The 15,510-nt window shown below is 46.3% G+C and overlaps 1 protein-coding gene across 4 annotated transcripts in view; it reads right to left on the reverse strand.

Moving 5' to 3' along the window:
• gse1b (Gse1 coiled-coil protein b) overlaps positions 1-15,510 on the reverse strand; it is a 188,122-nt gene that overhangs the window by 16,513 nt on the left and 156,099 nt on the right. For all 4 annotated transcript variants that reach the window (XM_046031919.1, XM_046031918.1, XM_046031920.1 and 1 more), the window contains exons 4-5: positions 9,057-9,254; positions 2,062-2,270 (exon numbers count right to left, since the gene is read on the reverse strand). In XM_046031919.1, the coding sequence (XP_045887875.1) occupies positions 2,062-2,270; positions 9,057-9,254 (407 nt within the window). The remainder of the gene's footprint in view (positions 1-2,061; positions 2,271-9,056; positions 9,255-15,510) is intronic.

A 15,510-nucleotide genomic window follows, 5' to 3' on the forward strand; every position in this document is an offset into this window, starting at 1 on the left:
CCCCCCCCCCCCCCCCCCCAAGTGAGGGTGGGAGACCCCGCGCATTGTAGAGCGCTCGTTTACGCCTCTCAGATGGAGCCATGAATCCAAATTGCCAATTAAAAAGCAATTACAGGCAGCAGCGGGAGCAGACTCCTGCAGTCATTAAAGCAAAATGCCAACGCACCAAGCCCTCCCTCCATCGCTGCCTTGCCTATCATCCCCCTCAGACAGACTCGCATGTCAGCCAGAGAGACACTAATCAACCATTCTAACACAGAAAGCAGGACACACACCTCCATACACACAGCAACAAACAAGCTTTTCTTGGACGCTTTACAGGGTATCCAGAGAACAGATTGCTGCCTCTGTATCTAACTATTATCTCTCTTCCCTCTATTAGACTCTCCGTTTGTCTTTTAAATCTTAATTTCTGGCTATTCGTGTCCCCTGGTCATTATTTCCTACACCTAATTTCAACACCATGCCACTCCTGTCATATGGAAAAACACAGGTTGGTCATCACGTGACACACAGGTATCTTACCCAAGAGAAAATTTGGCATAAAACCTGAAAGTTAATAGTAGAGATATAAAATAAGAGAAGGCAACACGGCTAAAGGGCAAGGTAAAAGTGTCAGAGGGTTCCTCCCTGATGCATCCTTCCTAATCACTGATTAGCAATTAATGCAAAGGACATTTTGATGGTGTGTGTGTGTGTGTGTGTGTGTGTGTGTGTCCTTTACTGGCCCGTGGGTCTTTGTGACCACAGAGTTGTATGTGCTCACTGAAGCAGCACCGCAGAAATAGCGGAGATACTATGACGTCAGCTTTTGTGACACATCCCCACTGCTGTCCACCGAACCTCTGTCCCCTCATCCCAACCTCATGTCCACATCACCTCTCTTAACCTCCTCATTCTTTGGCTGGGTGGCCCGATCTGCTAAAGGCACCACAAACCCGGTCACATGACCTTTTCAATTTGAGCTTGACCTCCTACACACACACACACACACACACACACACAGGATTGGCAACAATATGAGGTGGTGTGGATGTGAGTGGAGGGTGCTTCTGTCCCTTTATTTCTTCTTCTGCTCTTTATAACTTGCTATGCTGAAGGGAAGGCAAAAAGGGTGACATCATTGGGAGAGCTCACCAGTCTCTCCAGCCCCTCCCAGCCCTGGTTGACCCTTAAACTTTGAAATGGTCATTTTGTAAAAGCTATAGCTACAGAAGGTGAGGGTCAGGGGGGTTGCCCAGGGGAGAAGGACAATGGCCTGACTGCTACCACACACTGCTGGGTGGCTGACCTCCTCACGCACCCTCTGCTATCCCCCTTCTCTCGGTCTCCAGGGAAACGTCAAAGTGTCCCGGGGAGTTTCCGCATTTTGCAGAGTGCTGTTCATAACCATGCGCTTGCCATCGACAATTAGCCCTGAGCTGAGATAAGAAGGCTTAAAGCAAGGCCATAATCCATAATCCACTCCTTATCAAAGCAAGCGGCTGTCCCTCTTTCCCCACTACGTAACAGTCAGGGTTAGGAGGCCGAGAATGCACTTGACTGCTTTAGTGACGAGGGTGAGGCTGGAGGTGGGGTGTGGGGCTTAGGGAGCAAAAGGGGGGGGGGGGGGCCAAGGGCAAGACGACTAAGTGGGGAAGGGGGCTGTAGGGGCACAGATGTTAGCTGCCGTTGAGGCGGTCACCTCGACATCCCTGTGGCAGCTGGCATTGTTTGGGGCGTGGGGGGTGGGGTTTGGGGGATGCAGACATTCATAGACCTGCCAGCTATATCACATGTACATATGTCAAATACGTACTGTCACAGTATGGGTTACAGGCCATCTACAAAATCCATTAATTCTTTGAAAGCCTGTCTGTGGGTAAGTTTGTGCTAGCAGGCAAGCTGGCGAATGAGAACATCTGAATGTTGCTTTAACAGCCAGATAAGAGACAGAGTGAAAAAAAACAACAAAATACACTGGAACAATCAGAACACTTCAGAAAGAGCAACTGGAAAAAAAAGGGAGGGAAGAGAGCAGACTCAAGGTCAGTGGGAGGGGGGTTTGAATGGTCGTTTTACCTGGCGTCCCTCGTTCCTCCAGAGGCCGTTGCTAGTCTTTGTTGGAGCAATGGTGACTACAGGTGGAGTGTTTGGCACACTGTGGCCCACTGGGGGAACCAGGACAGGCCCTGGACCGAGTGGACCCCTCTTGGGTGTACTGACTGGAGAGCTGTGGTTGGTGGCCGGGGAGGAGACTGGAGAGGACTCACTACTGATGGAGGATGCAGCTGGAGAAATACAGAGAAACAAATCACATGAGCACGGTGAAAGAAAGAACACAAGACAAGCTACTAGTCTGTGTTTTGCTGTGTTGATAAACACAAATGTAAAAGCAGTATGATCCTGTAGCTCCTTCACTAGGGAATAAAAGGGCAATGGCTGGACTGACTACAATGGCAACAAATAATGTGCATGCACACACACACACACACACACACACACACACACGGGGCCAGATGGATGGCCCTAGGCCCCTATTATGAAACGACAGTGATCAGGAAGAGCAGCCCTGTGAGAGTCACACAGCCTTGACTTGCAGGACACATACACACAAACCACAAGAACACACAGCTTGACAGTGAACAGCCATACTGAATGTATATACAGTCAGTTGCGCTTGTAGCCACACACACAACCCTCCACCCCCCTCCACTACACACACTCACACAGCAGGTGGTGACAAGCTGGCCCAATGAGCTTCTCTGCTGCGCTGTAGCTGTGCCACATTAACAAAGCCCTCCAGGGAAACCCTGTAGTGCAGGGTCACGGTCTGGTCACATGCCTCGTTTTCCACACATTTTGCTTTCTCTCTCTCTCTGTCTCTCTCTCTAGTTACAAAGCTCTCATATGATATGCTCCCATTCACATACTTCTATGACTGCGATTTCCAACCATACTTATTTACCTCCCCCATAGAGGCTATACCCTCTGTTCTTCTCCAGTGTGTCCATCATCTCTTCCCTTGTGTCTTTTTTCTCCATTCTGTCTTCTTTTGCTCTTGTGATTTTTACCTGTGTGATGTCTCTACGTTTCCTCTTCTTCTCCCAGCCTCTGCCTCTTCTCCTGACAGTACAGTGTGCTGTATGTCTCCTCTGCTCAGAGCAAGCGCAGCATTACACAGTCAAACTGGGTCACAACCCTCTCAATAGGACACACACTTTGGTACTGCAGAAAGGACAGCAGGAGATGTGTGTGCATGTGCTTTTACAGTCACATAAAAAACAGCTGAAACCTCAGGCCAGTTTCAGGTCTACTTCCTCTCCAATTATCACCATCAGAATGAAAACCACAGATCTCTACCCAACCGCCATTTCGTCCCTGCTTTGGTTTCCGTGGAAACATAACCTAACAGACAACGTCAGCTTTGGCTAGGTGCGGTCAGGATATTGACTGATTTTAAACACCTCATTATAACTAATACCACTAAATAATGGAAAGAATCAATAATGGCGGTGAGTTGAATCTGAAAATCTATGTGTGACTGGTGGTAGGAGCGGCAAGGTGGGAAAAAGAAAAGGATGTGTGTGGAAAAGATGGTGGTGATACATGTGAGGTGAGACATGAGACTGAAAAATGATAGGAGATGGGGAGTGATTGGGAAAAAAAAACACTGCAAGTGAGAGTCCAAAATAGGTGTGACGTGAGGCGCAAGATGGAGCAAAGAGGAAAGCACAGAGAAAAGGGGTGCAGATGGGTAAGTGGGTGGCAGGGACGAGGTGGGGGATATTTGGGGGGGGGGGGCATATCTTGTCTGCACAATGGCAATTAGTGGCCTAATCCTCCCCCCTTCACCTCGGAGAGCCATTACTCTCCCGTGCAAGACTAGGCCAATCAATAGCAGCCCACTCAGCCTGGGGAATGGAGCTACACTTAATACAGCTCTAGTGTCACAGCCTATTCACTCACCACACACAGACACACAACATGCATACGCAAGGATGGGGGAACAACTAAGGCTGGAGGGAGGGAAGAGGTAGAGAGGAGGAGGGGATCACCATGATTCTGAAGTGCTAAGCAACAGACCTCTATTCCATCTATTTCTCTCACCCCCCTCTCCTCCTCCTTTTCCATGTAGAGGCGAAGCAGGCAGGAGAAGAGGCAGGGCAGGCTAAATAATTAAGAGAGCAGGAAGAGAAGCAGGTGAGGGGAAGAAGGAAATAAAAGAGACAAGGGCTGTCTACCACCAGCTTCGTTCCCTTCTTGCAACTTGCAGGATCTGTGTAACAGCTATTATTCCTCTATCATTCCCTCCTTCTTGTCTTCTCTAACAACACCCCACACAACAACCACCCGCCCACCACCTCTTTATACACCCCAATTCCTTTTCCTTCTGGCCTACAAACACAGTGGCTGCCACCCAGATGTAGATCTGTCAGACTCAACGCACAATTTTCATAAACACATTTAACACTTACAGCTGGAAAGGGCTCAAGGAAATTTCTGAGAGAATGGTTACATGTTTGCATCTATATATGTTCCCCTTTACCTTCCTGTTAAAACCACAGAATGTCATGTGTGTCCATAAGCGTCTTTCCTTCATCAAGCCTCCATCTTTTTTCCCCCCATTTTCAAACACGCTGTTCCAATTTCCATACCAATCCTTTTCTTCGCCCTTCCTTCACATCATAGTGCTATCTGATAGGAGATAAATCACATACAAGGCATGGGATTGGCACAAAGCTGGTGTCATTTCTGCCATATGCTCCTCCCCTTTCATCTATACAGAGAGAAGATGGCCATACATGCTGGCCCTGTAGGGAGCTAGAGGAGGAGGAGAGAAGCACCAGCTTCATCCCCAGAGCCTAGAATAGGCTCATCAGCTCTCAACCGGCACTTCATTAGTTGTACTGATTGTCACTTTCTTGGTGTGTGTGGTGTGGTGATGGGGTCGGTGGGGGGCGCAGAGAGAGGGACAGAAGGAAAGAGCAAGGAAAAGAGAGAAAGCGCTGTCTCAGTCCCAAGCTGTGTGTGATTAATGTGAAGCTCCTTTCTCTATCGCCTCCTCTATTACCAGTTCCACTCTCCCAGACTGCCTCCACACTTGACCGCTCATGCTGAGCCACACATGCGCACACACACACACACACACACACACACACACAGACACACACACACACACACACACGATACAACCAACAGCGGCAACAAACAAACAAACCAAGCTGTGGTCAGAGGCTGTGGTCAAGTGTTCCTGCATAGACAGCACCTTTTACTTCAGCCTCTGGCCCAATCAAAAAGCCAAAACACAAGTCACCACAGCTCTTCAGCAGGCTCTTTTATTCAATAGGGGAGACCAGCCACTATAGCAGGGAATCCCACTGGTTCACTAAGCCTTGATAGGAAGACAACGCAACACAAAAATGTTTTAGTGTTGCCAAATGGCCCCCACCATCTCTGCCACCACCAACTCCACCACCACCCCAGCCAAGCATACCCAGCCCCCAGCCCTGCTCTCCTCCAGCCCAACAACACACCCACCAAAGCCCACACCTCCTCCTCCATTCACCCCCCTCCCAGCATGCATTACAACAACATCAGCACTTAATTAAACAGTCCATTTCACACCTGGTGTGCATAGCAGTGCCCAGCCAACCTTGCATCCATATGCCACCCCACCAGCATGCACTAGCACAAGCCTCAACACGTGCACTCTATCACACACACACACACAACATCCCCACCCTTACAAACACATAACAATAACTGTCACACACAAACACCGCACACACCTGCTACTACAGTCTTGGCCACGCACTGACAACACACGACAAAGCCTGTAATCTGCATCACTGAGTGGGGGGAGGGGAGAAGCACACTGTGTGTGTTGCTGTGCCAGCGAAGGAAAGAAAGACAGTACAAGATGGCGGATGGAAATAAGAAGAGCAATCTTCTGTGCCTTCTACTGACTGTACAAACTGTATATTATGCTTAAATGCTGATGCTGTCTCGCCACTGAACAGTCATGAGAGGTGTAAGGTTGCTGTGCATGTGGGGGAGGGGGGGGGGCACAAATGGGCTTGTTTTTGAGTGTTTCAGGGACAGTAACAGCCTGAAGGGTTTTGCCTTCAAGAAACACACACACACACACACACACTGAGCATGGCGAGGCTGTGTGAGCTCCAGGCAGGCTCCAGATGGAGAGGTCAGAGACACATTGCCCCGTTGTCCCAGCACGCTCTGGGCTCCAAAAAACAAGGGAAGCCTCCGGCCACAAACATATACACACACAAACACATGAATGTACGCCTACAGACACTCACAATCTGACAAACACCTCAGGTTTTCACAAATCTACTAATTACTTCCAATTCCTCTTTTTTCCAGCCTATTCATTCCATCTATTTTATACACCTGTATTCTCCCGCTCTTCATTCTCTCTCCAGACAGTGTACTACAGTTGGTATGAATGCAGTCATGAAATTCTGGTGGTGTGTATGTGTCTAAGAGTATGTAAGAAGAAAAAACTGAGAGGATTAAACTTAGGTCTGCCTAATTAATCAGATATCAGCAGGCCTGCTTTTTTGTGGCAGTGTGTTATCTGTGTCTGTTTGTGCACATATGAGTGCTATCGTGTGTGTTTATGCGAGTGTACACGGGATGAGAGTGTGTCCTTTACGCTGCTCTGATACTCATTATCCATCACCTCCCCTCTTCAGCACAGCACTCAGTACACAGAGCTATTCATTATTCTTGCGACAGACAAGTGACGACGTATGTGTGCGCGTGTGTGCACATGGGTGTGCTGGTGTGTGTATAAACAGCAGCCGTGCTCAGGGTCTTAAATCACTTCAGCAGCCGGTGGCAGTGATACTAGTACTCAAACCTAACTAATTCTTCTAGGCCTTGGGACACTGAGTCATGGCACCTCGTATATACTGCACTACTCACCTCAAAGCGTCAACCAGAGGGTGAGAGAGACAGAGAAAAAGATCTTGAGTCAAAGTAGCTAATGAAAGGACATCAGGCTGCAGCATGCAAAGAAATCATGAGGCTTACACAGTTGCAAAGACAACTGTTTGCATGTGTGGGGGAGTTTGGGTGTGTGTTGCCTATAAATACAGGTTCTGCAGACAGAGAGGTGACTGGAGCTCCAGGGGCTACATGCCTCTCTGCCCACCCTGGAGCCAATGCTCCTAACATGGGCAGAGTTGCCCCTTATGCCTGACGGCTGACTCACCCACTCATCACTGCCTACACCAGCCATGCGGCACAGTTAGCAGGCCTCAAAAATAACAAAGGGGCTTTTTTGTGCTTTTAAGAAAAAGGTGGTAGAGCTTAATCAGACAGGATCTGGTGTCTGTCTGTATGACAAAGAAACCGACAGGAGCCCTCTACCTTGGTAGATTGTGTATTACAAATAGAACAGCACCGCACTCTTCTCCTCACCTCACAATGCTATAAAAAATAAAAAGGCAGAGGTATTAAAAAAACATGACTAAGAGAGCATAATCCTTGTGTTCTCTAGCTGCAACTGACAAAAAAAGGGATAAGCAACAAAGATAAGATAAAAGATAAGTTCACAATAAAATGAAAAAGGCAGGACTAAACTGTGGAAGTGGATTTTTCTTTTAGAAAGAGAGAGAGAGTGTAACAGGGTTGGCATACCGGGTTAAGGGAGTGAAGAGAGATGAAGGGGAGAAGGATAGAGAAGGAGGTGAGGAGAGGTTGAGGCTGAGCACTCCCTTTCTCTGGGTAATAAATCATTTGCAGGGTTCTGGGTCCCAGGCTGCACTGGGCTGGGGAGCAAGGTGTCCAGGGACAGCCAGGATGGAAGGGACCATCTGATTTAAGAGCCAGACCAAGGGTGGACAGCTGGGGTAGCTGGGCCTCCTCTACAGAGGCAAGGCATAAAGCCACATAATACATATGCACACACGAATGTACACAGCCTCAATAAAATCCACAATGGGACTCTTGCTACTGAGGCTGTCGTGTGTAGATTCTGCTTTATACACTAATGTGTACGTATGTGTAATTAAGAGACACCAGGCACATGGGTTTGGAACTTGTATATTAAAAGCCACTTTTGCATTTACCAAAACACACAGGAAACCAAGCAGACACCCGAAACCCGCAAACCCCTCGCTGAGCACCTGACACATAAAAATATTTATATGGATCTTTGAACAAGCACGTTTCAGTCTTAAAGGGACAGTTCTGATTTTCTGACATGAGGTCACTCATCTTCATACAACCACAGGATGGAGCTCTGAGGGACAGAAAGGCATAGTTTCATGTGTGTAGACAGTGAACAGGACTAATGTATGAAGGGGACTTATAACACCATCACATGCACATTGACAAGCACACCCAAGTGTACATGCGTACACACAGACCATTAAGTGGGTCAGCTAGAGTGGCTCCTCTTGGTCCCAGTATCTCCAGAGACACCAACTAATTCAATCGAGTGTGGATATCGTTCCACTGCTGCTATTAGCAGTTCTGCACTCAGCTACACAAACCAGCCATGGAACATGCCACACACAAACAGACCAAATATACAACCACACACGCACAGGTACAGGAGGTCCAGAACACCTAATCGATCAGGTGTACAGGTAAGGGTCAGGGGGCTGGATGGAATAATATATTTAGCTATTATTATAGTTTGATACAGAATATCCTAGAATCATGGTTTGATAGTATCACAAGATTCTCAGCAAACAACTTTGCAGTCAGCCAGTCTGAGTAAAACATATAAGGAGTATTTAAAATATAAAACCAAACCATAACCCGTAAGTTGTTTTTTAATCTTTCAAGACATTTTAAGATTTAAAATTAATCTTAATAGTGAATTGCTGAGTATGCACAGTAAAAGCCACAAGAGAAAACGTACATGTTTGCACAACCTGTTTACATCTGTCTATAGAGTCACACTTGACAAGTAGTGCAAACAGGAGGATTGTAACCCCTTTCATGATTAATTATACAGCCAACATGCTGCCATCCAGGAGACTTAGACTTGACATTGTCATGAGTGTCAAATCCTTGTTGGACAGGCTGTGGGGCTTTACCTCGAGGTTCTTCTGCCTGTTTAGCCAGTTTACGGAGGGCTGCAGCAAATCCAGAGTGAGCAGACTGGGTAGCTGGGCTTCCATTGGCTACGATGGAGCCGTTGAGAGGTGACGGGGTGAGGGGGCTGACCGTCGCCGTGGTACGGGTCGCCGTGGAGATCATTCCTAACGATGGTGACTTTGGCTCATGGCTCATGCCTACAAATGGACAAAGGGGAGGAGAATGGGAAATAATGAATAATCAATACTGCATTCAGATGAAAGAATAATCAAAAAACTTGAGTCATGAAGACTTGAGACAAATTTATTCGATCAGGATAAGGCGCATTGTTGTTTCCTTGGACACAGAGACAGTGAAGGCAGAGTGTGGTGCTGGTATTTGTATGTGACAGCTGGGGCAGATGGGGATTGGTGGTATGACGGGCAGAGGGGCTTTGGTTGTATGGCTTAGGGTCAGAGGTGAGAGGTTAGAAGGGCAGGTTACCCTTCCCTTGCTTAAAGAGCTCCAGTCTGGCTGTGAGACTGCCAGACGTCCATGGTCACAGAGTGTACACAACACCTTTACTTTGTTTCTTGGTGGAAGTATATTATAATGGCGTATAGGTTTACCAAATTTGGCATTAACACATCCAGTGTCCCATTCATATTGTGTGTGTGATCTAATTAATGTAGCAAGGGAAGTCCCTTCTCTGATCAGGAAGGAAGATAATTCTACCAACACTGTAAGAGGAAATAAACAGTGACGTTTCAAAAACTGTCAGCAGGATATTTAGACAATGAGTTTTCATTGAATTTTAGGATTCCTTTAGTCAGGGGTTCTCATTACAGAGCATTAAAAAACTGCATAAACTTTAATTTCAACCCAAAAAGAAAAGCTAATGCTACATTATTAAGAGAGAGAGAGACTAAACCCAAAAGCAACAGTGAAAAGGGTGATTTTTCATGTCGTGTCTCTTTCTAGCTTCAGGTTTATAAGAGCTCTGTGGTGGTTAGAGTGGGAGAGAAGGTGAGGAGGGTAGAGACGGCTGTCCCTTTCCTTCCTGTGTATATGTGTTGAAAGGTGACACCGTGTTGACAGCCCCTCTGTCAGTGGAATCCCTAAATGCTAGAACGGCATGCGATAGCCCTACAGTATGTGCTCGTTGGGCAAAACACGCATAGACACACATATTAAACGGTGGCTCAGAGGACAATGTAAGTTAGGAATAGCGAAGTCTGTATGTGGCAGAGGTAGGAACAGTTACATCAAACACACACACTGGTCATAATCTTCCTTAAATCAATTCAAAAATAACTTCCAGCTAACAAAACAACTTCTACGACAAAGACATACTCTCAGAAATAAAAGCTGCTTACTAACAGTATATCAATAGCATAATTATATAAGTAGGAGTTATATCGGGGTTTACCCCAGAGGCTGAGAGGGCTATAAAAAGATCATGTTGCCTTCTGAGAGGAGAGCAGAAGCACAGCATCCTGTATGTGTATGTGTGTGAGCACATACACACACACACACACACACACACACACAGTGACAAGTCAGGCATGAGAGAGTGAATAACATTCCCAACACCTCTAGAGTTGTCCTGCCTGTAACCTCCCAGTTACCCAGTGCACTCTGAATGAACCCGGCACACAATTAATAATGGAATCTACAATGACTACTGTCTGAACAACACACACTGTGCCATTGAGAGACCTGCAAACACAGAAAAACACGCACCAACTGCCCAGTCCAGTAATGTGACTTTGTCAAGACACTGGTGCAAAGCTCCTCCCTCCCTCTTTACAGAAAGTCAGAAAAAGTCAGATAATGGAGTAAAAGAAATATGCAAGGAACTTCTTGCAAAAACTGACATACTAGAGACCGACCGCACACACACAACCATAGCACAGACACACATGCGAGTAACACCGTGAAAGAAGAGACAGACAAGCACATAGCTTGACAAATAGACACAGGGACATATCCGGAGGTCTGGCAGTGGCTCATGAACACCCCCCCCCCCCAGATTAAAAGCGTGGCCAAAGCTCCTTACTGCACAAAGGAGTGGAGCCGCCTGGATCCCCCATGGCTGCATCTTCACGTTGAGCCCAGCCCAGCACACACCGGCAGCCACCGAGAGGACACACACCATCTTCCTGTTCCCCTCTCTCTCGCTCTCCGTTTAACTATCTCCTCGTTCCTGTCCACCCTCTCTCCCTCCCTGCCTGCCTTCCTGTCTCTCGCGCTGCCGCTGACAAAGACCGTTTAGAGCTTATCTGACAAAGCAACACACCACACACGCTGCCTATCTCTCCCCTCCTAGCTCTAGCTCTCTCTCTCCAAGTGAGAAAACAGAAATTCTTAACCTAGCAGCTGCTGAGATGTCACATGACCCCCCCCCACACACACACACACACTCTGCCCTCCCTTCTCACACTCTCCCTCGCTCCTCCTCCTCCTCCCCTCTCAACCTATAATTCCTCAGCCATTTGTAGATAACAGACTAACAGACACAGGCATGCATGCCCTGCCAAGGCGAGCTGCAGGAGGGGGAGGGGAGAGGAGGGGAGCAGAGGAGGAGGGGGAGGAGGGGAGGGTGCTCAGCCAGTCACCACATCTGACCCCATTGCTGGACGAGCGACAGGCAATGTGCAGTGTATGTGCTCATGTATATAGATGGATGGGGGGGTTAGGTTAAATACACGAGACAGCCATGCCTTCTCAAGACAGAGTGACAGGAAAAGAAAGAGAGAAGGAGAAAGAGAAAAGAGAAAAAAAGACATGTCTTGGCCTGTGTCAAGCCCTACAGTATAAGAGGAAGAACCTTTTGTGATAGAATATCTCTCAATTCAATTTGCTTTATTAGCATAACTGTTCTGTCCCAACTGAAAATGCTTATCAATCAAACTCAAAAAGGGGAAAGAAAGGTAACTACATCCCAAACACAAGTAAATTTATTCATCAACCTTTACCATTTCACACAAACAACAAAGTCAAACCAAAAACGTGGACATGCCATCAAACCTTACTGTACAAACACACACACGCACAACAATTATGAGGGGGTATTATTATCAGGGTGGAGGAGACTAATGCGTAATAGTTGTCGGGGGTGAAGGATTCAAGAAAAGAGTAAAAGCGTGGGTTTGACTTCCCCTCTGTCCGTCCTGCTGTCATTGCAGGGGTGTGAATGAGTCGTTTCTTTAGTCATTTCCTCCTTCCGTCACTTGCTACTTTTCTCACAACAGCGAGGGAGCGAGAGCAATGACAGGGAGAGAGATTATCTTTGGGGCAAAACACCACGGTGGACAGCACTGTGCCAAAGGTGTGTGTCACCACACTCTCTTCTGTCTTTGTCTCTCTCTTCCACCGCTTAGCATCACCAAGATCACCCAGCTGGTATTCGAGAGGAGTGTCTCTTTGCTACTTGAGTTTATGTTGTCTAAAGAAGCTGGTATGAAGCAACTGCAGCATCAATCCATATGATGGTAGTGCACTGGCTGAGGGGGTTGCTGGTGCTAACATAGCATTCCCAGAAATAATGCTTGTTCGGTCTCCCTCTGCTGGTACATGGTGCGTCCTGGTCGCCTAGGGATTGGCCAGTATCCCTGGTTTGTCCCCAATCTCTCTCCCTCATCTCATGTCCAATAAATACAAAAAGAGCAGTGCAGCTTCACAAGAGATCAGCAAGACCCTAACAGGTGAAAGCTTCTATAGAAGGAAAGGCACATTTCCATTTATCCCTTCATTAAGAATCACATGGTTACTACTTCAAGTCACTGAAGATTTAAAAAATGCACAATAGGATTAAGTGGAAATCAATTAAGGTTATTCCCTACTCTCTGTCTTTACTTTTTCTTTCTAAACCAGAAAAACACAAGCAATGAAAGTCAAGGTTCTCTTTTCATAGTAAGTAATGATGAAAAGCATGATCTAAGCAACCCAGGATGAGTAATTTCCAGATAAGTGAGCCTGCCTCCACCTCTTAACATCACTCAGTTACCACACACTTGCTATGTATTTTAAGCAGTCCCTGGCCCTACATTCTTAAAACATCCACCAGATGGCATTGTCTCCCAGTTAATCAGAGGGAGACTTCAGTAAACGAAACGGCATGTGCCACTGCCCTTTAATCCAACGACTCACGAAAGAAAAAAATATTTCATGATATTGCTGTGGATTATTATTAAAAGGACAAACACGCAAGCAAGGTGTAGGACCTTAATGCAAAGTTCTTAGGAGAAATGAATAAATTAGATCTTTTGGCTCTGTAGCAAAAACTTAAACATTTTTGCTGACAGCCCGTGGGTTAAAGGAGTCTGTTACACACCAAGCTTCCTGATTAACCCTTTGAATGCCGTTACGCCCTAAGGGAAAACAGAGCCCTGGGGGAAAAAAAGGAATGAAGATTACAACAAACCACACACAAACATGATCCCGCCCATACACGCACACAGACACAGACACACACACACACACACAGCAGATTGACTGCTAAATGGCATACAGTAAACACACAGTTTTAACACCCTGCTGTGAGTAAAGCCGATCACTAACTCCCATAGTCAAATAAACACAATGACACACACACACACACAGTTCCACCCTTTTTCTGGTTGGAATGCAGATTACTCTCTCTCTCTCTCACACACACACACACACACACATCTAAAGTAAATCCTCTTGGCTCCTGTATGCTCCGGCCAGTGGGGAGATAATGCTGTGGCAGCTCTAGCCAGTGGTTAATCTTTAACCAGGAAGGGATTTGCCTATCAGCTCGTTAAAACTAGCAGGGCAGTGCTGCTGGCTCATCTATCTGATCCAGCCACCAACCTGGCTTGGCCAGTTCCAACGTTCCATGTACTGGAACTGTACTGCCTCCAACGAATGGTGTATCCATGCTTTGCTTTACTTCAGTGGGGCAGCAGATGTCTCTTTTCCAAGTGGCTTCGTATAGCACACTAGCCATGCTATATTGTGGTCCTGCTTAGGAACGGAGCCAAACCGGTCAGTGTCTGTTCTCAAATGAGCAATAAAGATGTCATCGCAATAAACTGGTTGGCTCAACATGTGTGGTCAGACAGGCGACTAAAGTACTTCTAAAAAACATGTCTTAAAGTCTTGCTGTAGCTCCGGTGTAACATAGCCTCTGTGGTTTGGTGTTTTGTTCCACTCCTACATTCCTGTTCTTACTTTCCTCGAACAAATAGCACCCTTGCTGTGTTCTGATAATGTCTTCCTTGCTCTACTATCAAAGCTGTATTTGCTAATACAAAGCAAATATTTACCTCTGCTTCACATTAAACCATTTTCACCAACAACCTACTGGAAGGCTTTTATTGTGAAGCAGTTACAGGAAGTTTGGCCCACTTATGATTAGCAAACAACTCATAAATAAAATTGGACTACATTGTGAGGTATGGAAATGGTCTGTGCTTTATTGTCAGCAGATCCGGTTTTTTATACTGCAACGAGGAATAGTAACAAGGTTGTGGCCGTAGTGAACTGGTTAGTTGAAGAGCAGCATGCATGTGTGACATGCGTTTATTGCAGAGATTGTGTGAACCAGCAAGCCTCCAACACATCTTCAAGATAAGCAACACCTTTTCCCATGCAATCTTGTGGTAGATAAGTGGAAATCCCCTCAGATCATGAACTCTGATTACAGTTGCTCATAGCAGAGTGCAGGTATTCAAAAAAGAAGGCATCACTCAGGGGGAAAGAATTCTTCCACCAGGTTCAATCATACACCCTGCTGAAATGACTTAGATGTAGTAACTCAGCCACTGATAAAGGAGGAATTTAGAGTCAGCTTGATGAGTACATGTCATCATGAATGGTTGAACTAGTTGGCTGAAAGTGTGCTGAAGTTCAGCATGAAGAAAACTTCTCAATAAAAAACAGAAATGAGAAAAGGAGGGCCCCTAAAATATCAGCGACGCAGCTACATGGATGAAAGCACCCTTGCAAAACAGGATGTAATATGGGCATAATAGCCACTATAACAGCCACATTGTCAAGTGCTTCAACCTAAAGTTAGAAATGACACCTAGTATAACTGACTAGATGACAACAGGAAACGCTCTCTGTGGCTGACAAAATCAACACCTCAAGTGATATATATATTTATAACTAGTACTCATGTACTGTACCCGTAAGCAGCCTTTGAAGTTATAGTGATAAAAGAACAAAATATTGACCTTCAAGGTCGACCTGCAGGCATTCCAAAAAACAATGCAATGGTAGTTCATATAGGTCAAACAAAAGAGCAGGAACCCAACCTCAAGATCAACTGTAAATGCTCGTTCACATAAAACCAGGGATTCAACAAACTGTACAAATACATGCATGTCATGATCTCTGTCTTGAGCACACATAAACCTACACACACATACACACACTATCCAGGATCACAGCAGGATGAACCTGCTCTGGTAGTTCCAGGTTTGTTTGACTTCTGAGATGAGA

Source organism: Micropterus dolomieu, linkage group LG20 (genome assembly GCF_021292245.1).
Source record: "Micropterus dolomieu isolate WLL.071019.BEF.003 ecotype Adirondacks linkage group LG20, ASM2129224v1, whole genome shotgun sequence".
Taxonomy (NCBI): Eukaryota; Metazoa; Chordata; class Actinopteri; order Centrarchiformes; family Centrarchidae; genus Micropterus; species Micropterus dolomieu.